This window comes from Lonchura striata, chromosome 3, assembly GCF_046129695.1.
Source record: "Lonchura striata isolate bLonStr1 chromosome 3, bLonStr1.mat, whole genome shotgun sequence".
Taxonomy (NCBI): domain Eukaryota; kingdom Metazoa; phylum Chordata; class Aves; order Passeriformes; family Estrildidae; genus Lonchura; species Lonchura striata.
This window is the reverse complement of record NC_134605.1, coordinates 36,406,210-36,432,090: the sequence shown is the minus strand read 5'-3', so window position 1 is coordinate 36,432,090 and position 25,881 is coordinate 36,406,210. Positions and strand designations below refer to the sequence as shown.

Genomic DNA, 25,881 nt, shown 5'->3' with positions numbered 1-25,881 from the left:
GAGATAGAGACAAACTCAAATATTTGGGAGTTTTCTTTGCATTCTGCCCGGAGATTGACACCAGTGTGTTCTGTTGTGTTGCAGTACAATCGCTACCAGCGCTATGGGGCCGAGGAATGTGTGCTGCAGATGGGAGGAGTGCTGTGTCCAGCCCCCGGCTGTGGGGCAGGTCTGCTTCCTGAGCCAGGCCTGAGGAGAATCATGTGTGAGCCAGGCAATGGAATAGGCTGTGGGGTAAGAACCTACATTTTCCTTCTAGTGATGTGGGAAATAATTTATATCGTACAACGAACGCTAAGACAGAGGGGGAGAATGTGGCTGGCTTTTTTATGTTTTCTGTCAGTGACTCTGAATTGCGTTTCCCACCAGAGTGGGTTAATGTAGCTCAATAAACAATTTAAATATAGGGCAATGGCTTAGGAATGATGATTTCATCATGTAGAATGTGTCCATTCTATATTTCTTTACTTTATTTGGTTTAAAAAGTTGCTGAATAGTTACAGTAAGAAATTGAACTGTGCAAATGAAAATCCAAATGCACTCTGATTTTCTTCTCCTAGAACTCAGCAAAAATGAACAGAATCTTAAGCAAACCATTCATTATCATATTAGTATTTTTTACAGAAAAAGGAGAGCTAGAATAGCCTGTTTGTGACACTGTAGTGATATTGCTTGTGCACGTTAAAATACATGATGAAAATAAATATAGAAATATATTTGCTTACTCATTAAAATTTCTTTTAAGCAAGGAGAATGAGCAATTAATGGTGGATTTATGGAAATCAAAATCAGATGAAACTTGAAAATACTTTTGCTAAGAAATCACATCATATAGACCATCAACATTTTTGGCAGTAGAAAAAAAGCAAGTACTTGACAAGAATCAAACTTTGTGGGAAACAGATATACATAGATATAAATCTATATATAACAGAACCTATTAAATGTTCAGTCAGAGTGACCAACTGGTGTTCGCACTATGTGACTCTTTCCATAGTTGGCATTACGGCAGAATTCCACGAACACTATGAGAGAAGATAAAATATATTTATTTGTCAAATACTCGGGTGCCCTTTCTGTTGTCTTTCATTTGGAAAATGCACTTTTTAGTGCAGTTCTGATATTGCCTAAACTGATACTGTAGAAGAATAATAGTTTGGTCAACTAGGAAGTCGCAGTAACTTGTCTTCTTTGAGTAGGTTAGCATCTGTCGACCTTGGTAAGACTTTCTATCTGTCCATGCAGTGGTGCATGTAAAACAGAGCACTGCCCAAATTCACTGAGCAGACATGGGGCTATAAAATAAAGCAGCATCTAGGAAAGTAATAAGAAACATGACTACATAAACAAAAGGGAATGCCTCTGGATTAACTATTAGGGATTGGTTAAAGAAGATAAAATCACAAGTAATTTTTATTCAGGTCTCTGCCAGGAAGTGATGAAAATCACATGGTATTTTGCAGCTTCATTCATCATCATTCTGAATCTGCAAATGCTGTGTAAATAAAGTGTATGTGGCGTAAAGGATTGATCTATTGCCTGGTTTAGCAAACGGCTCTGTTTCCATCTAAGGACTCTGCACTGGGCTTGGTAGTGATCAAATCTACAGCCCTGAGTGTAAGCTCACCCTTTGTTTTGAATTATGTGACGTCTTGAGCATTACAGGGTACAATTCACTTAGGCTGAAATGAGAAGTAGGAGGCTGGTCTGGAAGCCAAATTTTGGTAACAGTTAGGCTCTTCCTCAGAATCCATAATGAAATAAAATAAAAATATATGCATTTGAAACTTTCTTTGCACCCTAAAAAATGGTAACCTCAAGGAGGATTTGTCACAGACTTCCTGTGGTGAGGGTCCTAGCACTGAAATCAAATGCTGATGATAAAGTTGGCTAAAGGTAAAGATGCACCTGCAAGGACACCAAGACAGCTAGAAAAGCTATTTATTTTTGCCCTGTTTTATGAAGTCATGTTCAGTGCTTCCTATTCTTAAACTGTGATGTGGTTTTTCCCAGTCAAAACCTGACCTTTTTCAGTGTGAAGGCCGTCCACTAATTTTTATGGAATCTAGAAAGATCCATTTTAGAGCTCAGTATTCCCTTATGAGTGTGTGCATGATTTACAAGCTCAAAGAAAGGCCCAAGATGAAGAATGTCTCTATTATCCATCTGAAAAGGACTGCAAAAGATGTCTTGCAATACTTAACCTGTACAGCTTAGATTAGAAATGCATTCCTTACTGAAGCTGGTAAGCAAAGAAATAAGGTAAGTAGTGTGAATCTGGAGATTCTTTTTTAATATCTACATCATTCTTAATGTAGCGTCTCTTTTAGGGTGTTTGAACCTCCATCTTTGGTTGGATTTCTCATTGATAACAGCAGAAGTTATATCCAACATCAGTGGTCTGTTACTTACACAAAAGCCCTTGCAGAGAAATAATTGCCTATTGAACAGAACAAATTGGTTGTTCAGGTCTGAATTGGCATGTTAGAGTAGCTAACAACTGTCACGTAGCTGAAGATTTTGATTTACGGTTGAAATTACTCAGGGGAGCAAGGAAGGACATGTGGTCAAGAGGAAGTCAAGACAGTGAATGAGAAGGGGTTTCATCAGCCATTTTAGAAAAGCAAAGAAACCAAAAAGAGAATAAGCTAGCCACGAGGTAATGAAGCAATATAAATATCCTGATATTTAGAATAAGAGAATAAGGTAGGCACTAGGTAATGAAGCAAAATAAATATTCTGATATTCAGAGGGATAACTGTGTGAGGCAGTCACAAGCATATAAGGAAAAAACTGAAGGAATAATGAAAAATGAAGAGGTGACTGTGCCAGGCTAGGATGCAGATCTTTTGGATTCCTTGGTGTCTTACTCTGTTACATGGCATGAGGAACTAAAATTTCGTTTGCAGAGGAACTGCCATTGGTATCAAAGGTAAATGTGAATCTCCAGGAGAATGCATATAGTTTGCTAAAAGGGCCTTCGGTATCATTAAAAGATGGATTTTGCTTTGTCTCAGGAAACTTGGAAACAACATGCAGGGCCTAGAAACAGTCTGGTAAATGCCTACACAGAACTGTACCAAAAAGATGAAGAAAGAGGTTTAAATGTAAGCATCCCCATATGTACCCTCTGCAGACAGGCATGGCTATCCATTCAGGCTTTCAGGGAAAAAAAAAAAAAAAAAGAGAGAGAGAGAGAGAAAAGGTTTATTTTGACTGAATAGAAGCATGCAGATATCCTCTTAATGATTATGGGTAGTCCTCACCTAAAGCCATATTGTGCTACCACTGACTGACTCTACTGATGTCTAATCTTTCATATTTTTTTTTATTCACCATAAACTTACTAATTCATTTCCTAAAATATTACCATTATAGACTATTCTACCTTCATTACTATGCATCAGACTTATGTTACTAACTTCTATTGCTCAGCTATAAAATCCTGACATATTTAATACTGGAAAACAGCAACAAAATATAGTAGATAGTACATATTGTACCAGCTGGCCTAGGTACAGGAAAAGCTGTGGTAAACAGGACATACAAAAGCTTTCATGAATAAAACATTTTTGTCTTGTTTTATATTATACTGGCATATTATTTACTACACATTAAAGAAGCTTGGAGTTAAAAAAAGGTTAGAATGGATCTTCAAAAGGAAAAATACAACTTGTTTGTTAAGAAGTGCCTTGCTTTCTACACATACAGCTCAGTTGCCTTGCAAAACCTTTCTTGTCAGTATCTGTCAGTGGGATGATAACTGACTGATGTGGAACTGCAGCCCAGATTTTGCTCCACAGTGGTACATTGTGCAGCAACAATGGTAAATGTTTTGCAGCATGCAATATCAGTTGACATATCCCTTGAAATGTGGTAAGAAGGGAGATATAGGAGAGTGGAGACAGAGCCTCTGCTGGTCTTTTCCCCTTGAGTTTATTCATTCCTGGCATAGCATATATAATCGGAAAGAAGAATGTATTTTCACAGACTGGCTGTTGTTTGATAATCCCTGGCTAGGAGACCGGACTCTTGAAGTTTCATTGAGATCCTGAGACCACTCTAAACTATATTAAGGTCTGGGTGACAGTTTTAAAGATCTTTGGAATAAGCTGTCCTAATTGATGTTTTTATGATTCTTCTTTGAGATCCCTTAATGTGAAACTCCAATCTGCAAGTGGGTATTCAAATGTAGTGTATTAAAAGCGCAATGACAAAGTAAATTTTATAGCTTTGCAAAGGGAGCAAAAAATTTGGGGTTATTTAATCTATTTTACATCGCATTTACTTTTCCATAAACATAGTGCATTGAAGAACATCAAGAGATGTGTTCCCATCTAGGACAGGTGAAATTTGATGGCTGCAGACTACAAGAGGTCCCTGAAAAAAAATCAATAGACATAAATACCATGTCTTCCTTATAAATAGAATTCCTAGGTTGTTGTATTACATAAAACAAAATCCCTAAGGCAACTTCAGTCTACCCAGCAATTTTTTCTCATTGATTTCTTCTTGTGTTCGTCTTCTATGACTAAGGAAGCACATGTCAAAAGCAATTGCACCATATTTGTAGGATTAATAATTGTCTGCCTTTTCAGTAAGCTTAATAGAATAGAGGACACTAAAGTAGTTACATGAGAAGTGCAATACATATTCCTGTTGTTTGCAAAGTTGGGGTTTTTTGTGATTCATCATCATGAGTTCATTCATGTTCTAGCAGACGTGTTTCATCTTCAGTAATGTCTTTATTGAACCAAGTGATTTGCATTTTCCCCAAATGATTGGGGAAGATCTTTTGTTTTGAGGAGACAAATGTGAATTATAAAAATTCCAAGCAATCAGTTCTTATCCACTTAATTCTGATAGTTCAAATGATGATTTTGTTAGTTGTGTATGTCCTTCTAAACTTCTGGAGTTGTTTCATTTAGGCTTTTATATGACAGTTGAAGTGCTATGCAAATGCACCTATACTTCCTCTGGAATCGAACCAACTTACAAATACTGTTTCATATATGTGAAAGTGCACAAGGGTTTTTGAAGTAAAAAACACCTGGAAGTTATAAATCTTTTATTGCAAAGTTCAATGCAATTCAGTTTCAATGCAATGCATTGTCATGATCAATATGGACTTCCTCTAATTCTGCTCTGATCAAAATGTTTAAAAGTCTAACCTCAAAGACTTTATCTGATCAAAATGTTTAAAAGTCTGATTAACCTCAAAGACTTTATTTTCAAATAAATATATAGGTCTAAATGTGTGGCTCAGAACATGTACTTTGTTTCTTTGTTAGTAGTACCAGGAAAATGTTCAATGTATATAAAGAGAAAATAGGCAACTTCTAAAATAATTTGAGATATAAAGGTAGTCAAGATGAGTAGTGGTAATTCAAGACAACCTTTGAAGGTACTTGCACTGAAAAAACTCTTTTCAATTTTATAATCATATTAATAATAGGTCATGGATGAAAAATGGCTGGACAATAGTCTGGATTTTTCCCTTAGTTTTAAGGTGGAAATGGAAGTTGAAGCAGAAGCAGAAAATAAAGTCTTCACAGTTTTGAAAAACAGGAGTAATTCAGAAAAGAAAAGACCTTGAGACCTTTGTATCATTTGCAAAACACTAAAATGGAAATAGGAGATTGCTGCTATCTAGTAGCTGTTGCAAAATTGAAGGGTTACTCCTTGTTATTACATTTCAGGTATCTGTCCTTGTTCTGTATGTCATTAAATTTTTGCTTTTAAGATAATTCACCAGAAAGGTGTGACCATGGAAAAGGTAATAGCTGAAGATATTGCTGCAATTATGAAACCAACTCACAGCAGGAGTGTTTCATAATATTGTATAGGGAGTGTTTTCAATGGGAATGAAAATGAGACAGACATTTTCTATTATTGCTAAATGTTGAGTTCTAGCACTGCACCACAAGCTCTAAGTAGTAATCATGTATTGCTTTCTTCTATTGAGTGGGCACTCTAGCCTTTAGAAAGTGGAATTCCATCTTGTTGACACATTATGCTTCAGTCACTGAGCAAGTTGCTCAACTGCTAAAATATGACAGGCTGACCAGAATTCTTTTTGGATTTGGGGGGTGGGGGGGGGGGGGAGGTACTGTTTTACATAGATTAAAATTAACTGTAAAAGCATGAGGCTTTTTAAGATGTAGAATGTTAATGTTGTAATAAAGTGCTTACTGCAGAATTGCACACTGCAATTAACCAGCTATGTATTAATGCCAAGGTGCATTATTTCCATTGCCCATGTCCTGCAGCACAGAGCAATTCATAAATCTGATATGAAATTCAGCTGTAAGCAGTGAGTGGATAAAGCAATCTGGAGAATGTGTCCATTTTTAATAATATGGATCACATTAGTTCACAGGACTAGCAAAAGAAAATAAATACTTTTTTTTTTTGCTTGCACTTGGTTTAATAGTGGAATAACTGCTTTTTCTTTTACATCCAAAATCATTAAATATTAGCTAGAAAAATACATTTAGAAAATATTCAAGTCTCTTCCATTCTATGTGAGCTGAAACTGAAATTTCATTAGTTTCATCTGCTAGATGTCCAGAATACTATGGGATGACTTATATAATTTGATAAAATTCTATATCCCTTGATTTATGTAGGGTATAGCTTTTACCTGACTTCTGCATCATGTAGACATCTGGAAGATGGCTTTGTACTTACACATTGCAGATTGAAAGTGCAGTGTCTTCAGTTGTTTTTGCTTGACTTATTATTCTGTGGCCTACTTGGTAAAATTTAAAATGATTTAAAATCTGTCATATGTGTTCTAAGACAGGATCAAGGAAGCAGAGAAAACAGGTAGTTACCCAAAAGAGAATTCAAGATTATGTTCCCTGTAATCTAGAGAGATCACAGATATAAGAATAACACTGTATTTGAGTCAGGGAAATTGTATTAGAGAAAACAAGGATAAAATCAAATTCTTGCATGTAAAGATAAGTCTAAACTGGACACACAGACCTAGGAACTAGAGAGGATAAAACTGATGTCTGTCAATGTAAACCAGCTCAGACTGGGATTTGTAACAATAGTTTTACAGAAGAAAAATGCTCCAACTTTAACCAATTTGTCTGAAATAGGAATGAGCTACAGTTGCAAGCATATGAGACCCATTTTAAATTGAGTGGTGAGATAAAATAGCAGGTGGGTTTAAGAATCACATTGGTAGTTGATTTTAGGATTTATCAGCTGACTCTTAGTCCTTGTAAACTGTTAGATCAGAGAATCCCCTGAAAGGGTGCAAGGGATTTTCATATTAGGGATACCAAACTGGGATTTGGGATACAAGTTAGGGATACTCAACTTTGTCACTTTTTCAGTATTTAGATTCCAGAGCCAAAGATGCCTGGGCTTCCATTTTCTTCACCTGTGAGAGAGAACAGCATTTTACAGTAGATGCAATGCAAAAATGTGCATCATTTAATATCCATGCCTTACCCTAAACTGATTTTAGCACATGGATGTGAAAAAAGACTTAAAAAAAAATGTACCTTCTCTGGAGAGATTCCTGCTTTTAGGTGCCCATTGAGTGTATCATGCTGTCATGCTCAGGTCAGGATAAATTGATCACTGAATTTTAAGGAAAGTCAAAACTTTCTCTCAGGGCTTATTGTCAGAGACTTGATATTCTGTGCCAGAGTTGGTGAATGAGCTAAATACAATCTCCAGGAATTTAGGGGGCACTTCTCACCTAGAAATTCCTTGCTATTTGAAGAACCACAGGCTTCGATGACATCTTTGTCTATTTTGGACTCTGCCTGTGGCACAGCACAGTTTAGTCTCTTGACAACTGAAGTGCTCTTGTCTAATTAAAGTAATTTGGCTCCATGTAGCAGTGTCTGGATGATGTTTAATGGCTTATGATGCTCAGAATATTATATTAGATGAACTCATAATTTTATCTAGTCTTAAGTACAATGGAAGTTTATGACTGGAGAGAACTTGCAACTACTTTTTTCTTACTACTCCTCTCCTCTTCAGCAAAGTGACTAGAAATGTGTGTGACAGGGTATTATCATGAGGCCCATCAGAAAAGACACGGAGTGCAAAAATCAATAAGGAAAATTAAATTGTTAATGGGATTTGCTAGTTAATTCTGCAGGTATTAAAAACAGAGCTCTGTATTCTATCTTCATATTTCACTGACATACAGGATAAGATTGTTCTCCTTCATTTTATAGAAAGAAACACTTTGCACATGATAGAAAAGTGTAGCCATTTTAAATCAATCTGTATTTCCTTCAGCTAGTAGATGAAAAAGTCCTGGTTATAGCAGCCTGTCCCAGACCACAAGAGGTGCCTGAGCTTTCTTGCTTATATATACTGACTACAGTTTCATAATCAGTAAGAGAAGTATAAATTAATTTGTAAATTATCAAAACTAGGTGTTAGTGGAAGATTTGATATGAATAAAGAGATCTATCACTGAATCACTGAAGAGGAAACAATAATGCAATCAGGATAGGATATGCTGCTTGAGAATGGCAGACACCAAGGGCAGGATTCTAATTGTGCAAGAGGATTATTTGAGCAATCTTCTAAAAAATTTCTGTATTTGAACAGGAAAGAGAAACGTGGACTGAATGCAGAAAATCACTTATAAATGAAAAGGAAAATAAATATGAATCAAATAAGCTTATTTATTGCCTTTTATATGAAGTTTCATATGAAGGTCACCTGAGGCACTTAGCAGTGTATTATTACATTATTGTAAAAAAGCAAGAGGTGCTTAATCAATGCAAAATGATGGAGTAAAGAGCTAGGACCAGAACAATAGGACTTTAGATTAAAATGAATCTATTGACGGGCATTTTTAGCTTAGCCAGGATAAAAATTCAAAGTTCTGAATGTTAAAGAAGAATTGTCCTCATTATGTGTCTGGTATAATTCTAGCCTGTAGCCCAACTCAGAAGTAAATCATAAAATTCTTAAAGTAAGCAGCTCACACAGATGCTGAAAAACCATGTATTTCTACTGCTTTTGTGGCACTTGTAGTCTTCATGTTGTTGGATGTCAGAGTAAAAAGTGTAATAGAGATTTGGGGTTTAAGTCTATTTGGTGTAAGTAGAAACATGAAAACCAGCAGTTTGTGTCTGTTTGGAGCTTACAAATAATGACATATATTTTTACTAAAAGGACTACCCTCAATTAAAAATGTTTGCAAGTTTTTGTATTTCTTTATTAGCAGATCAAAGAAATGCCCAAAGAATATATTTCTCAACTTTACTTTGACTCTGGAAATACATAAAATCTCTGTTGATCAGCTAAGGTGCTACAGCACCATTTTTTATGTGGAGTGCATAAAATGGTAGCTTAGTGAGACTATGAAAGTCTTTGTGATAAAATACAGAGTACAAGCATACCATAGGGATGGTATTGTGCACGGACATTTTCCTGAAGAATATTTCTTTTGTGATGACAAACAAGATACTGTGCAAAGCTTCCCAGTGCTACTTGTGGATTTACAGTTGTATGGGGTTTCTCACTGGATTGTTAAGGAAAAGCTTTTTCAAACACATTACAGTTACAATAATATGTTGGTGGAATGAAGCAAAGCTTGTCATTTCACCAGTACAAGAGAAATGTTTATTTTCCTTTGCACATGTTGCATTGCTTCTATGTACTATAGAGAATCCAGATTGACTGGACACTGTAATGCATCTCTTTGGACTATGCCCCATGAAGAGTGGGGTGAAACTGGCATTAAAAATATTTAAAGTATAGCTAAATGTAGTTCTCATACAAAAATTAATACCTTTTTAAAATAAAATTAAGTAGAACAGAGTTATTCTGAGATCAATTCCCTCACCAGTATTGTTTCAGTAAGTTATTTAATAATGATGTCACGTGCAAAACTTAATTATTTCAAAACTATTTCAAAGAGATAGCAAAGCCACCATTCCACAATCAAAGCTGATTTTGAAGTGCTGAAACAAAGCTGATTTTCAATTATCAGAGTCGGAAAAAAGCATCTGAAAACTGTCCTGATTGCTGCAAACTTGCAGTCTTTTTAAGTTGGTTAACTCAAAACAAATAGATAATGCTTGTGAAGCTTCAAACAAAAACCCCCTTCTAACAAAGCATAAAAAACACTCAGCCTAAAAGAGAATATCTGGGTAAAGTTATAAGCTTCTGAAAGTGAGTTTAGAATAGAAGTTGCATCTCAACTTTAACAATTGTATTAAGGTCACTAAGCTATAAAAAAGGGAGTAAAGAAAATGTTGCAAAGTCAAGGGCAAGGTATGAAAATAAAATAAAATGAAAATATAATGACCATATTAAATAAAAGATATCCCTTACACAATAATATTATTCTGAATGAAAAGCAAGGACATAGATTTGGAGAACAGTGACCAACTGCAATTCAGTGAGAAATAATAGAAAACCAGAATGCAGTATGTGCCCATAAAATCCTCATGAGAGAGAGAAGTAAAAATTCTGATAAGGGTAATAAAATATGTCTTTGACTGGAGGCCTTGACTAAGGGCAGAAAATCATGGGTGGATAACCAAGACTCAGTTAACTCCATTTTATCCTTATATTCCACAAAAATTAAATAATTCATGCCACTGATTTTTTTTTTTCAAAAGCTCTCACATTATACTGGCTGACAATCACTACCATGATAGCCAATCTATTCTACTGACACTTATGAGGAATAAGTGAAGGGACAAAGAGAAAGGCTTAAAGGTACTGGTGGCTCACTTGTTGAGACTAAATTGAATGAGCAGTAAAATAGGGTGGTAAAACTAGGCGTTGTTTCCCTTAAGAAATATTAAATAGCAGTAACAAATTTTGTATAAAGCTCTGTTATTTTTATACCAGTGAAAACGCTCACATATGTAAAATCAAATAATGACATTGATAAGTCTCATGCACACCTGCAATTGTTGTATTAAAAGGTATTGAAGTTCAGACCACCAGTGTAAAGCCAGTGTTTGTTATTAAATATAGTCAATACAGTCCGCAAACCAAAAACAGGTATGAGGCACAGTACTACAGTATTCTCATATATAAAGAAAGCTTTGTTTTCTACTTCCTTGTCCCTTCAATTTAAAGTTAATGTATATTTTATTCCTTTGTTTTATTTAGGGAGCTTCTTTTAGGTCTCTTAAAAATGCTTTTTGAAATTCCTTAGTTTTTATTGTAAGGATACTTTTGTTAAAATCTAATTGAGTATCATTCTGAAAAAAAAAAAAAACCAAAATAGACAAATAGGTGGATATACCAGTTGTTGGCATAGACTTTCAATGAGATTTGACCTAAATCAGAAAGCTGAAAACTTAAAAACCACCAGGGATCAAAACTGGTAACACACTGGAGTCAGAGGAGGAGTAAACAGGAAAGTGAGGTCAGGCTTTAGGTGAGGTCTGAGAAGACAAGGTGGGAACTTTACTCCAAACTCTCACCTATGCCCCAATATATTCACTCCTTTTACTTGACTCGAAGCGTGAGAGGAGTGTGCTCCTCCATTTTATGGAAACAGCCTGGAAGGAAACAGCAGCATTAACTTGCCTCATCTGCTGAGAGCTGTGACCTTATGTGAGGTGGTACCACACCTCTGGTTGGTTGTTTGATCCCTAGTAAGCAGGCTGAGATGGAGAATAGCAGATAGTAAGGGGGATGGGTTCTCCAGAGATCCCAAGCAGGGGCTAAAAGTGTGTATTGTCTAAAGAAAACCTAGAATTTGTTACATCTTTTGCTGAGTGAAAAAGATGTATTCCTGGCATAAAGGAATAAAAGTATAGATGGGAGTATGTGTGCCTTGGCTGCGTGTATTCAGAATTATGTGGAAACAACCTCTCAAACCTTTGTAGAAAAGAACAGGGAATTGAGATGGTTACAGTAACCTGAGCTAGTGGGTGACATCCCTACCCATGGCAGGGGGATTGGAACTAGATGATCTTTAATGTCCCCCCCAAGCCTCCCCATTCTCTGATCTCATGAATTTTGTGTGGAAGTTGTGGTGCACAGGTGGGAAAGGAGCAGGAAATGACTGCAGGTTTGTACAGAGTGAGGAGTCTGTTTAGTGAGTGAAAGCTTCACAAAGATGTGTGAGCATCAATTGTATAAAGAGTGCCCTAGCCACTTGACCGTGATATTTTACATGAGTTCCTGGGTATTGCAGAATTTTTTTGTGGATGTATATTGATTGGATACCAAATTTTGTGTTTGCAAGTATCTACATCATATTTTAAAATCCTTCTATGCCAACAGAAAGTTTTTTCTGGACCTGAATTATTTACCTAAAGTTATTTGGGAAAATGTTTTGGATTTGGAGATGGAAAAAATGTAGCTGCCAAACAATAGCATTGCTCTGAACTAGAAACACACCATATCCTGCTATGAGAAGAGTGACAACAACTGGTAATTGGTGAGTTAAATAAATCAAAGAGGAAAAAAACTGTACAATAAATGTACTATGCAATAATAGCTTTTATATGCTACCGTGGTTCTCACCAGTGAAGTTTTCATAAAATGCATCACAAGCTTTCAGTGCTCAGGGAAGCACATTAGTGTTTTTGAATTGTTATTATAAGCCATGCAAATAGTGTTTGTCCCTGTGGGGTGTGACATTAATTATTAGCAAAGATCTCTTGCATGATTTCAGTCCACACAGAATGAACAGTTCAGTCTTTATTTTCAGAGTATGACATATAACTATTTAAAACTGCATTAAAAAACATTTAACCCATGCAGAGTATTCCTGCTGAAGAGGCGACACATGGCAGAAATAAATTGCCCTAATAACATTTGCAAAAGTTTTGTGATTACAAAAATGTTATCAGTGCAATTCAAGCATATTCCCCTTCATTATGCTTCAGAAAAAACTGTATTTAAATTCTTTCATATGAATGACCAGTGGTCAATTCCTGAAATACAAAAAGGTTGAATCTTTTAGAGATAGATTTTTTTTTTAGAATAAGTCCCCTAGACAAAAGCAAACAAATCAATCAAACGAAACATACTTCTGGAAAATAGGCAAGAGGAAAACAGTGACACCTGAAAGTTAGGACTAAGCATTCTTGTCTAACTAGTAAGAAATCAGTTCTAAGCAGAAAAAAGGAGCTGACAAGTCAGTCAAGAAATCATAAAGTCATAATGCTAAATTATCTCAATGTAAAGGAGGATTAGGAAGGCTAAGGAGAGACCAACTTGCTTGGACAATTAATCTTTTTATGACCTGAAAAGCAAGAAAGAAATAAATGCAAAATGTAAGCAGGTTGTATCATTTTGAACAGCTAGAAAAACAAAAGAAACACAGGGGCAGTCAGAAAATGCAAGGTACAAAATAAAATATTTTTAATAGGAAATCTATCAAATAGTATTCAGAAGTCTTTCCATGAAGAAGTGAAACAGTAACATGAAAGATAAGGAAGCTTTTAGTTGGCTTCTTACTGAGAGGCATCTGTATCATTAAAATGCTTCAAGAAGGCAAAAGTGTTTACTTTTATGTTTAAATCTAAATTTAAAAGGTCATGCCTGCTTAGATGGTTAGAAGACCTAAAACCAGTAAAACAGAATTCAAAATACCCAATATAGTGGAGAAAGGGCAGCATAAAGACATGTTTTCAAATGCACTTCACTTGATGAAATTTTTTCTTATAGGAATAGCTGAAGAAAATCCAGAGTATTAGTCATCACCTCTAACAATAGGATAGGAAAGATTTTGCAAAAGGCAAAAGCATGAAATCTAAGTCTAAAAAGAGAAAAAAACACCATAATCTGAGATTTACAGACAAGCGGTTTTAACTTGAATTCCTGAGGAGAAAATGTAGCAAATAATTTAACTACTAGTAATAAGAAAGAGGACAGGAAGATAGTCTCAGGAAGTGTGGGCTTAGCAAGAGTTTATCACAACAATCTAATGTACTTTGCCAGAGTAACAGGAGTTCTGGGTAGGAGAGAAGTAGATGATAAACAAAACAGATAGTTTTCTGTATTTAATCCATCAAAGGTTCTTACATTGTTTCATATAAAATACATAAAGGTGAACTAAGAATACAAGACTAGATAATTTCATTAGGTGTATATATAATTGCTTGGAAAGCTGTGTATAGATGATTTATCAGCATTTCACAATTAAAGCAGAGAGTTGCTTCAAATCTGTCCTGAGATTGATAGATTTTAATATTTTTTCTGATGTCTTGAAGAGTGATTATAGAGTAAGGTTATTAAATTTGCATAGGATATGTAGCAGGGGGACAGAAAACAGTTTGGAATTCAATAGCAATTCAGTCAGAATAAATGTAAAGTTTCTTATGTAGACAGGTGCAAACAACTGTATGTTAAGAGAAAAAAATGCATAGAGAGACAGTAAAGGGGCAAAAGATGTTCTGGGTGTACAACCTGATCTTAAATCAGCAGTGTGGAAAAGAAAAATGCTGGACTGACATATATAAATCACAGCAATTATTTCTGCTAATCCAAAATAACACAGTAAGGGAACAAGAATGACAGCCCAGATTTTTTTTCTGATGTTATTATACAGTTGAGGCAGGAAGATGTCCATTTTAACATGCTTCTTATCCAAAAAAGGGGCTTTTTTCCTGGCCTCTTCCCATTCCTCTTGGTTTGGAAGATAAATTGCTGAGATGTGCCATCAACAACTTCTCCATAGCTGCTTGACTCTGCTCATTCCAATCTGTAGCAGACTCTGCTCTAGAAATACTGAGTCCCAAATACAAGCCAGCTGAAACAGATAAAAACTAATCAGTGCAATATTGCAGAATGCCTATATGCTGTCAGTGACTAACACACATAAACCTAAGGAGAGTTCATACCTACAGAGTCTTTCTAAATACTGATTTACAGAAAGCCAGTCCTAGCTCAGAGTCACATTAGTTCTTTCACCACTCTTGTGAGTTCCCACTGCCAGGATTTGATTAGATAATCTTTTTTCCTTCAAATAGCTAGCTGCTTATGAAATGGCACTGCTGATGCTTCATGGTAACAAAGAATAAACTAGCCACCGTGTATAAAATCACTGTAGATGTTTTATGAGGAAGGGAACATTAAACTTAACCTTTAAAGAAAGAAATCTATCTAGTTCATATAGTCCACAGTTTCAGAGCTCTGAAATGTTTGATCCATATCCCAGTTCTTTGAACAGTCTGGAAATGACACAGAAAAGTCTGCACTGTAACTGGTCCCATTCAGTAACTGATTTGGTTGAAAATGTTCATGGAAAATGTGGAATTTAAGGTATAGCACTGTAAAATGCAGGAAATTGTCCATCTTCCTGTTCTTTTTTCTAATAACAAAGGTCATTCACATGTTGTGCCACATAAATCTTGCAATTATTTTATTGTATTTCCCCTTGACTGCATATTAAAGTATGGAAGCAAGTCATCGTCACTGAGCTCCAGAAACCTTTTTATGCATGATAGTTCTTCAGAGCTATTTTCTCCTCTGTCCTTTGGACTAACTTGTTACTTGTAGGTGTCTTTCTCAGATTTAAAGATGCATGGCTGTGCTCTGGTGTGTGTGTGTAGGTGCATGTGGGTTTACCATGCCTTGAATTCTGTCATTTGTCTTGTGGTTTCACCCTTCCCTCCTTCCTTACCAAGTTCTATAATAAATACATTTGAGGTAAAGCCTCCAGAGCTGTTATCAAGCAAGTATTTAAATTTGTCTTTTTCAGCTATTTTTAACTAATTCTGTTTTAAAACAGAAAAATACTCTCAATTTTTTTAGGAAATTTAATATTTATCTTAAATCTTTTGGTAACAGTTAGATTCATTTAATTCCCTCTGTATTTTATTTGTAGTGTATTGATTCTTCAGCACTTAGCTATTCATGAGCATTTTTAGTTCTTGTGTGTATGTGTTCTTTTATCTTGCTTTGCGTATGGTTCCTTTTCTCACCTCGTACAATCCTCTGAAATGCAGCACTTACCTCAAGTCTTATTACTGTTTTTAAATAACTCTGTTCCTGCTGAATTAATTTCTAGAAGACCTTTTTTTCACAGTTTCCCCATTTCATCTCTTTATTAAGATTTATCTGTGAATTTATATGGAGGACAATACCTGTATACACACAATTCCGCAAAAGTTGCATTTTGGAATAACTGCAAGCACCAGAGAAGTCGTATTAATTTAAAGGAATTCCTGTAGTATAACTGTGTTCTCTATGGCATTTTACCAGCGATATTTTTATTTTGTGAATCACATAATCCTTTTCACAGATCCTACTTTTATTTTGGAATTCAATGAACGGTTGCAATGACATTTTTTCTTTTTTTTTCATGTATTGCTGCTTTTTATACTTCTGTTGCTAAAGCTTTCTATTTGAATATGTGGAAAAGACTAGTAAGGAAAAGTGTTAGGCTTTTAGGAGTGTTCATATCTGAGTCTCCTTCTCATGTGAGGCTTATTCAAAATAGTCTCTTAAACCAGATAAAACAAATTTGGCAATCAAGTTCAGTCACACCTTTTATTTAAGCTGGTTTTATATTAAAAGTATAGGATTTTATGCCATAGCCAAAGGGAAGTTATCATAAACAGAAGTTTAAGAAATTCTTGAATGACAGCAGTCAGAATAGAAAATGTAATTTTTCAAAGTTTCTTCAATAATTAAAGAAGGTGTTTTTGTACATATGCATAGATGATACCTGTAAACAGTTGATAGAAATTGCATGGAAATATCAAGAGCAGAAAAACCCCTTTATCTTACTGATACCAGAACAACTAATCTCATTATAAGCTGGAAGTGTATTTAGGAATGGAGTAAAATTCTTAGATTTTGTATTGACTCATACATTTGACTATGCCTAGAAAAGCATATCAAAGCATGTGTTTTTATCAAAAATCTGAAAATATTTTCATTTGGTATTGAAAGGATGGTTGTGTGGCTTGCAAGCAATATCCCCATAATATAAACTTAGCTTCTGAAAATAAGTGTTATTAATATTTAATGGCATTATGTCATGTTATGATTATTTCTGATGCAATAGCTGCCATTGATACTTTAAACCTGAATCATCAGGCAAATGGCAAACAGTAATGGGAATCTTAGGTGGGAGTTATCTTTTCCCATAACATCACTTTTAGCATTGGCTACTTTCATTCTTCTGGACATCTCCTTTGTTTGATATTTTAAGCAGTTCATGGTAGTTCAAATTTCTTAATAATGGCAGCACCTCCTGACATGTAGCTTTTCACTCAACTGAGCAGCATCTTTTCTAGGGACTGATTAACAGTTCATATATGGCCTTCTTTAGATCTGATATCTCAGGACAAGTTTTGGAAAACTTCATCCCTTTTTACTGTTTTAAACCAGAAAATATCATATGGTGAAGAAAGGTGAAAATGGACATTAAAAAGCCAGCAATCCAACTTTCAAGCTTGCATTTTTATTTAAAGTTAATATTTTTTTTAAAGTAGCAAAGCCTACCCTTTCTGACCATGATAGGTAGAGTCAGATGAAGTAAGTAGCTTATCTAGTTCAGATGCACCAGCATGTAGCACAGTTTAACTGCAGCTGTCATGTCTTTAGAGCTTGTACTAAACTGCTTAGCATTTGATTGTGGATCAAGGAATTGAAATCAGTGACCAGTTAAGTGTGTAGTCAATAAGATTAAAGGAAAGGACTGGAATAATTTCTCAAGTTAACATTCTGGTGTTACTCATACAAGTGAGCTCTGTAAACAGCTACAAGGCACAAGATCATTCCACTAAAATACTATTCATTAAATTTAAAATTCCTTGTTTACATTATTAGAGAAATTCTGTCAACGTTTCTTTAAAATTTTCTGAATTATTTCATTTTTCAATGTGGGCCTGTCAGCAAAGGAAAGTGGAAGACTTTTCCTGATGTTGTGACTTGCTCTACTGCACATTTTGAGTAAGTGAGTACCACTTTGATTTGTTTACTCAGAGAGCTGTTTCATTCCATGTGCTTTGAAGCAAGGGTGAAAAAAACCTGGCAGTATCAGCTGTGTGTTTTTGTCTGTCACATATAGTGTCATTTTGAATGTGAAGATTAGTCAAGATTTGAGAAAATGGTAGTTGCTGCTTATCCTGGAATGTTTTAACAAGCAACTGATTGTTTTTGTTATACAAAACGACAATTTGAAGAACTGAGCAGAGCTCAGATAATAGAAAGCAAATGTCTAGACATTTCCCTACCAAGAAGGAAGTCGTTAGGTTTTATGACATAATTTCACAGGTGGTTAACTCTGTAGTCTCTAATATTTGGAATTTTTTTTTTTTTTATTATTGTTCTCATATTCTTCATAATGCTTTGGGGCTTGGGGAAAGGGGGGTTTCTTCCAGTCACTGTTTCCACAAACCTGTATTCTCACTCTGCTCAACATCAATTCAAAGTTATAGAGTCCTGAATGACACCATCTGACTAACACATGTGACACATGGGAGACCAGAAACAGCTTCCTGCAGCCAAGCTACCAGTAGAGCCAGAGAATCACATTTTTAGCATTGCAGTCAACAATTATCTACATCCTCTTTCTTCTTAAGAGACAGCACAGGTCTCTTGCAACATATGTTGGCTGTGCAATAGGCTTGCAATGTATAGAGCCACCAGAACATCCAATCTTCTATTTTCTTGTTGTTTTGAATAAGAAAATTGTAAAAACAATAGAGAACTGTAATCAAAAGGGTCCCCTTTTCAATTATACTCCTGACAAAAGTGTTTGGCCCTCCCTTGCAGCTGCTGGTTTTGTCAGCGTAGGAGTTATCAAGACATCCTAGAGTTGCTCTGGGAACTGGCAAATTGCAAATCAAATAATGGTGCTGTTTCTGCTTGTACCACCTGCCTATGGAGCATAGAGGCACCAGTCAGAGGAGGAACCCTGGAGTATGTCCTCTGAAGAAAGAAGACAAAACTTACCCTCAGCACTTCTGTTAAACCCCTTTTCTGTTAAACCTGAGAAAATCTGAAATGGTTTATCTAGTATTGGTCAAGTTTTTCTCAGGGAGCAAATCTCCCTGTCATATCTTCCTGATCCTGGTTACATGTCTGGACATGTGATGTAACTCCACACTTGCACCAAGGAGCATGCACTGCTGTGCACAGGGGAACATTTTCAGAACATTGAGCCTGCACTGCTGATGGAAATGTTTTGAATATCTGTACTTGTGATAGTTTATCAGGGAATACTTCCTCTAAAGCATCCTTGATCAAGATATCTAGATAAGGGGTCATAACTTTCATTTATCATAGGATAAAGGAAAGACTTCTGTTTTCTATTTAGGACACACTTTCTCTTATAAACACCCCTAAGTCCCTTCCAACAGCCCTAAGTTTTTGACTTCCTTCTGAAACTGCCTTTCAAAGCAGTCTGACTGTAATGCCACTTAATCCTGAAACATCTTCCTCAGATTTTGAGGATATTTTCTTCCTAAATAAATAGTCAGAGTCAGAAAAAGTCTTGTTTTCCTCTTCATCTGATGATTCCACTATTCATCCTTCTCTTCCCAAATACATTCAAACAATCATTGCTTCACAAAACTAATTAAGACTTGCAGGAAAGCAGGTGCTGGTAACCTAGGGGATTCCCAATCCTTGTTTCCAGATAGTTGTGGAGACCTTGCCCCACTGTAGCACACGTTGTTTTCAAAGTATGACAAGTTCACATCATTCTCTCCTAAAAATTTGCTACAGATTGCAATGAAAACTGGATTCTGAAAGAAAAACAAAAAAAAAAAAAAAAAAAAAAAAAAAAAAAACCCACACGTTTTAGATATTTTAAAAGCATTCACAATCAGAAAATACATACTAAAAGTTTCTATGCTCTCACTGTTTATCAATACTGTTACCCTGTTATGCTAGACAGCTGTCTGAACTGGCTACATTTTCGTTCTGAAATTCGCTTCCACCTGAAAATGAAATGCCTGCTTATTGTTATTCCTGTCTCCTCAAGGTTTTCTCTCTCTTCTTTCCTTGCAAATTTTTCTGCAGTTCTCTAGAGAAATGAAAGGCCTTTGAATTGAAACTGATGCTCCTAGACAGTGCAATGCTGTTGTCATCTATGCATTTACATTTTCCATTCTCCTTGGCTTGGCTATTTACTAGAAATACCAGCTTTCTATAGCCTTAAGACAGAAAGAATGTCTTACACTGTGTACTTCTAGAAGCTGTTCCAATGCCCTGTAGGGCATCCTAACTGTTGTCCTAAATTGAGATGACAGTGTTGCTCATATTAAATTGCCTTCTTGCTTGGCTTGGCATGCTGGGATCCATATCTATTAATGCAGGAGTGTCCAAATGTCCTGCTAGGAAAGCAATTTGTTCCTCAGTAGGGTGTCAGGAAAGCAGCTGGTCTAAGAAACTATCAGAGGTGATCTTAGGGGCAAGTTGTATTTTTCTTGATTTAATGGAAATTTTTACTGATCCATCTCCTTGCCTGTCCCCACAACTTGTCAACAGGGCAGCACATATCCATCTTCAGCCATCTGACAAGCCTGTCTTAACTCTCTTGTGGAGAGACAGGCTTTTGCACAGCCTGAGCTTCATAATAGACACTTTGACAACAGAAGACATGTTATTAATGGATTTTTTTTAATGCCCTACAGAGACACAATTTCAGAAAATTCTTGCTAAGTGCCAGTTTTTAAGCCTCCACTTGGAGAGAGAGATTCTCACAAACTGAGGTTTATTTTTGTTCCTCTTCTTTTTTTGCACACATTCCGTAAAATACTTTTAACCCCTTGAATAGCTTTTATCAGTTTGCCTTTATTTTTATTGATATTCTAAATTATATTTTAAGTCAACTAATGAAAGAGAAATGCTAATAAATAATGGGCCTGCATGTTAAAGCATACTTAATAATTAGATCTTCTTTAAAAGTTCTTAAAGGCTACACATAACTGTAGCAAACCTCCCTTAGAGACCATGATTGTAATGTCATAGAAAAAAATCAGATATTCTGTCAACAAATTTTGGGAAAAGGAGAATGTAAATGGTCAGCGAGAACTAAAATCATATTCTTTCTAAGATGCAACAAAATACTTTGAACTCTCAATGTAATGAGATTCAGTAAAGAAAACAGTCTTAAACCTTAACTTACTTAATTGTGCCTCAGTGCTTCCACATGTCTCTTAGGACTGCAAAAACTACATCATTTTTCAGAAGGAAGCTGCTGAGAAATAGTTTATAAACATTAAATGGATTGTCAGGTTTTAGTAGGAATTAAACTCACTAGGGTATGCCTAGGATATGACAACTATTTTTTTTACGTTAAACAGCCACTTACAATATATATATTATGAAATACACCAGTGAGGCTTCTAAATACTCCCCTGCTACCTGTTTTCATTCTCAGTGTCTTTCTGAAGGTTTTGAAATTGGAAGTTCAAAAATTAATTAAGTTTTAACTTCCAGAGTTGACGTGCTCATTGAAAATGTAAATGCTCATATTGACCTGAACACCCTCTTTCCTGATATCAGTGAGAAAGGTTTGTTTGATTTTACTTAGATTATACCTGATATGATCATGTAAACTATCATAGACCTACAGCCTGAAGCTCAGCAAAATGGATAATGTTGTGCAAGATAGGAAGGACCTTTATTTTAGCAAGGAAGGATGAAAAGTTAATTTTACAATTTATTCTAATCAGATAGAGAAATTCTTTAAAAAGCACCGTGTAAAGTCCCCTAGCCCTAACTCATCATTGTTTAATCAATAAAATGCAATTTTTGTATATGAAAGGCTGTGATGGTTAATTTTTGAAGCACAGAAAAATGGATTTTAATGTGATTGTTTTTTAGTTCTAACATTTTTTTAGACTATTTCAGCTAATTTTAAGGGTTTTTTGGTTCATTTTAACAGGCATTTCTTCACAGCAGTGTCTTTTTTCTTAATTTGACACATGTTTTCCATAGTAGGGTTATTATAAAAATAGAAGAAGCCAAACATTACCTAATATATCATTTAATCTATATTTTTTAAGGATGTTGATATGGACATTATAAGACTAAGGTTTTGCCAGCATTTACCTGCTGTCCCTTGAGGGAATCCTTTCCTCTCCAAGGGCTGGATCTAGGATTAATATTTTGATAGGGCTTGATTTCAGATTTAGCTTGCTCGCAGCTATCTCAAAATTATTGTTTACAGGTATCCTTTTGGAGTTGTTTTCCAAATACTGACAGATGGGTTTTTTCTTCTCTCTGCCTATGGATGCTGTGATGTAATAATGTTTACTACATAATTTATCCTACAATTTCTAATTTTTATCTGTATTCTTTGGTTAGGTATCTTTTTTGTGTCATTAATTTGTATAATGCATAGAACCCTATGGTTCCTAAACCTAAAAGTTGTGCTTAATGAATTAAGAATTAAAGGCATATGTGAATATGTATCTGAATATATGTAAGTATATATTTCACTCTTACATGTAAGATTTTCCAGTAGATGCAGTAATAAAACAGCAAACTTTACAGAAAGAGAAGAAACCAAACAGTAACTTATGTTTTTAAATGTGACAAAAATATCAGGGAGTTTTGGGCCTCTACTTACTAGGACATAAATGATTTTACTCATAAGCCAAGAAGAAAAATAAAACACATCAGAAATAGTTTAATGTAAATATTATGAAGGATTTTCCATGAACTCGGGTGAATACTGAATTACACATATATGTGCCTATTTTAGTCACAAGGAAAAAAAAACAAGTCTATGTCTCCAGCAGGTTCCCAGTTCACAGTTCCATTCTGAATTATGTTTACTTCCTAACTGATGTTCCTGCGCCAGAGGAACGTTTTGCATATTTATCATAATTTTTGTATTTTGTTATAAATATAATTCAGGTTCTAGATATAGGACTTTGTACTATCCAGACCATTATTTGTATCTTACATCTTACTGGAATGGATGGCAAACGATTCCCTATTAGAAATACACTGAATTCATCTGAACATGAAAAACGTGTACCATTATTTGAAGTAGACTTTCTATGTCTTTTGTCCTGTGCTAATTATGTTGTTTCATGCATTTTTCATTAACATATTGGCATTGAAGGAAGGAATGAGAATTCTTTCTATTAAGAAGGAACAAAATGAGATTGATTTAAAGGTGTCAAGGTGACAGTAACCTAAAAGAGAAGTCCTTGGAGATTACAACTTGAGGGGCTGGGATGTTGATGGGTAAGTCTGTAGATATTTCCAATATGCATGCTCTTATTTACTTGCTGTTGTGTTAAATCAAACTTTGCATTCTACATCTACCTAAAAAATCATCACAATACAAAGAACTCAGAAACTGCATATGATTACTTTGACTTTGAGTACTCTGTAGATTTTAATGGAAATTACTCCTGACTTGATTTAATGTTTGCATTTACAAATTAATGGAATAGAAGAGAAGCTGAAACAGTCCAGGCTATCTTCTTAACTCCCCTGCTGATCTCTTTATACTAATCCATCAGTTCACAGCAGTAAAACTGTATTAATCAGATTAGCACTAGGCAAAGTCAATTTAAGATAAAATAGCCTCACTGAAAGTTTAGTATGTCTGAGATTGGCCCAGAATTGACTGGGTCATGATTTGATAGAATATGAAATCACCTTTTCTCCTTGTCCACTGCTCAGAAGCTGGATAAGAATTAACAAAATTCTCTGCTCAATTTCTTCTCCAGTGGAGTTTCTTGCTCTTGTCATTGGAAATGCTTAAGGTAGAGGCAGTATAGAGCTGAGCATAGACTTATTATTCATTATACACAGAAAAGACTTTAAGTCAACTTTAAGGCATTTTGTTTTTGAAGGGATGAAATAGAGAATAATGAAAGTAGAAAATTTTAGTTTAGTTTCTTAGTTTTTAATCTGAGAACAACTGAGTTTCCAAACGAAAGTGATGTGAGACTGTATGTGAAGAGAAGCAGCATAGAGATATTTGTCAAACAATTCTAAGTTTAGAGACTAAAAGTGAAAGTGAAATAATTTAGAAATTTTTCAGGTTTTTGGTAAATCCTCTTGCATACCTTGTACACAAAAGGTACCCTTTCACAGAATTCCTATTTTTCTGGAAATTTTGTTTTCAGTAGACCTACTGACGGTGATAATTCTGCTGATTCACATGTATTATACAAGTGACAGATTTTTTTTTAATTTGTTAAGGTTTTTTAATTTAGCCATTTGATTTTCCAGAGTTTAAATGCTGCTCTTTGTCAATAGGCTCATTATGAACAGTTTGGTATTAATATTATTCTCAGTATTCTTAGATGAATCTTCATGCTTTCCTACATCTTTCTTATTGTTCTTTTATTTCCAGTCTCCTTTATAGCAACAGAGAGTATGGGCTATGTTTAAACAGTGGACCTGAGATAGGCAGATGAGCAGAACAAGATATCTCAGTGTCTCAGATGTGACATTTTCTTATGTACGTCTTCATCATTGAAAGCCGATAATAGTTCCTACAATAAATGCAGTAATTCATGTACATTTTCTCTTCATTCATTGTTCCTTGTAAATTGTTATTGAAATGATAGCAGAATGCTCTCCCAGTAGTGTTGACTTTTTTAGCAGTGAATCTCATCACTGACCACACTTATGACACTGCATGTGTCCAGATCACTAAAGTGCACCTCTTTGTTAAAACTTATTTGAGAACCTGTAACTTAAAGCTTTGGTACAGATTTATTACATTTATAAACTGTAAAAAAACTCATATTAATAGAAGATTTCATATTATAGAATTTTTATAGTGGTATTCATGGTGTGTGTGAAAAAGAGTAAATTTTAAAAATTCTCACCTGTATTGCAGCTGAAAGCTCACAGTGAGATAAAGTTCATGCCATGATAAAAATGAATGCCATTATAGAAGCTGTCTCCACAAAACTGAAGTATTGTTTTCTCAGTCTAACATTTCTCCTGCAGAAATGGCAGGTGTTTTTTAGAAAGCAAGCCATCTGCTCCTTGAATCACACAGTAACTTTGCAACTCACTATTTGTACTGTTGTTTCTCATCTTGACCTGTGATCAAAGGTATTTGTGCTTCAGTGATATTGCAGCTAAGCAATAAAGTCAGAGGACTTTAAGAAAACACAATCCAGAAAATAATTGCATATATTTCTTTTCAGAGCATGGTGTGTGGCAACTGATGATACTTGTAGTCATCAAAGGTTTCAGGATCTTCTAGAAATTAGTGGTCCCCCCCAAAACTGTTCCCTGTTAACACATCTAATTCTTTGTTCTCTCTAACAGAAATTCTCACAGCATTTCTGTGACAGTTTTAAAGGAATAGTTATCCAGAATGTATATTATTTTATCATTAGAGTTGGAGCACTGAAACTGAAAAGTTTGAGGCTCCTGAAATTGCTTTTGATTTTATTGGGATTATTTTCTATTTGAGGTAGTGTTTTTTGTTTTTTGTTTTTTGGGTTTTTTTTTTTTTTTGTGATAGTATTTCTTAGCATGACTTATTAAGCGATGGACAATTTTCAGTCTCTCAGTCCTGTCTGGTAAATGTAGTTTGCATAAAGAACAAAAGAACAAATTGTCAGGTTTACTTTAAATACTACTGAATTTAAAAAATCAATTTACTGAACTCTATCATTTGTAAGCCTTTGCTTCCTTGCTTTCTCCTTTCAGTCAAGAAGCTCAGTTTGCTCAGAAAATCACAGAGGACAGTGATGGATCATCTTTCTAAAGTGTGTTCTGAGTCAGAATTTATTACTTTCATCCTTTGATCAGTAAAGGGAACACATCAATGACTGATCTTCTGGTTTGGCCATCTAATGAAAAGACTTCAATTCACCAAAGGAAAGCAACATCGTATCATGTAGAAAGGTTTTATTGGCCCAAACTACTCTGTTTCACTTCTGTAGAGCATTTCTGTTATAAACAAAGTAACAGAAAATTTGGGCTAGATTTAAGTCAAATCAACAAAGAAGGAAA

The 25,881-nt window shown here is 35.1% G+C and overlaps 1 protein-coding gene across 1 annotated transcript in view; it reads left to right on the top strand.

The window, feature by feature from the left end:
* PRKN (parkin RBR E3 ubiquitin protein ligase) overlaps positions 1–25,881 on the top strand; it is a 681,559-nt gene that overhangs the window by 570,406 nt on the left and 85,272 nt on the right. Inside the window, exon 9 of the mRNA XM_021544140.2 lies at positions 85–234. Coding sequence (XP_021399815.2) covers positions 85–234 — 150 coding nt within the window. The remainder of the gene's footprint in view (positions 1–84; positions 235–25,881) is intronic.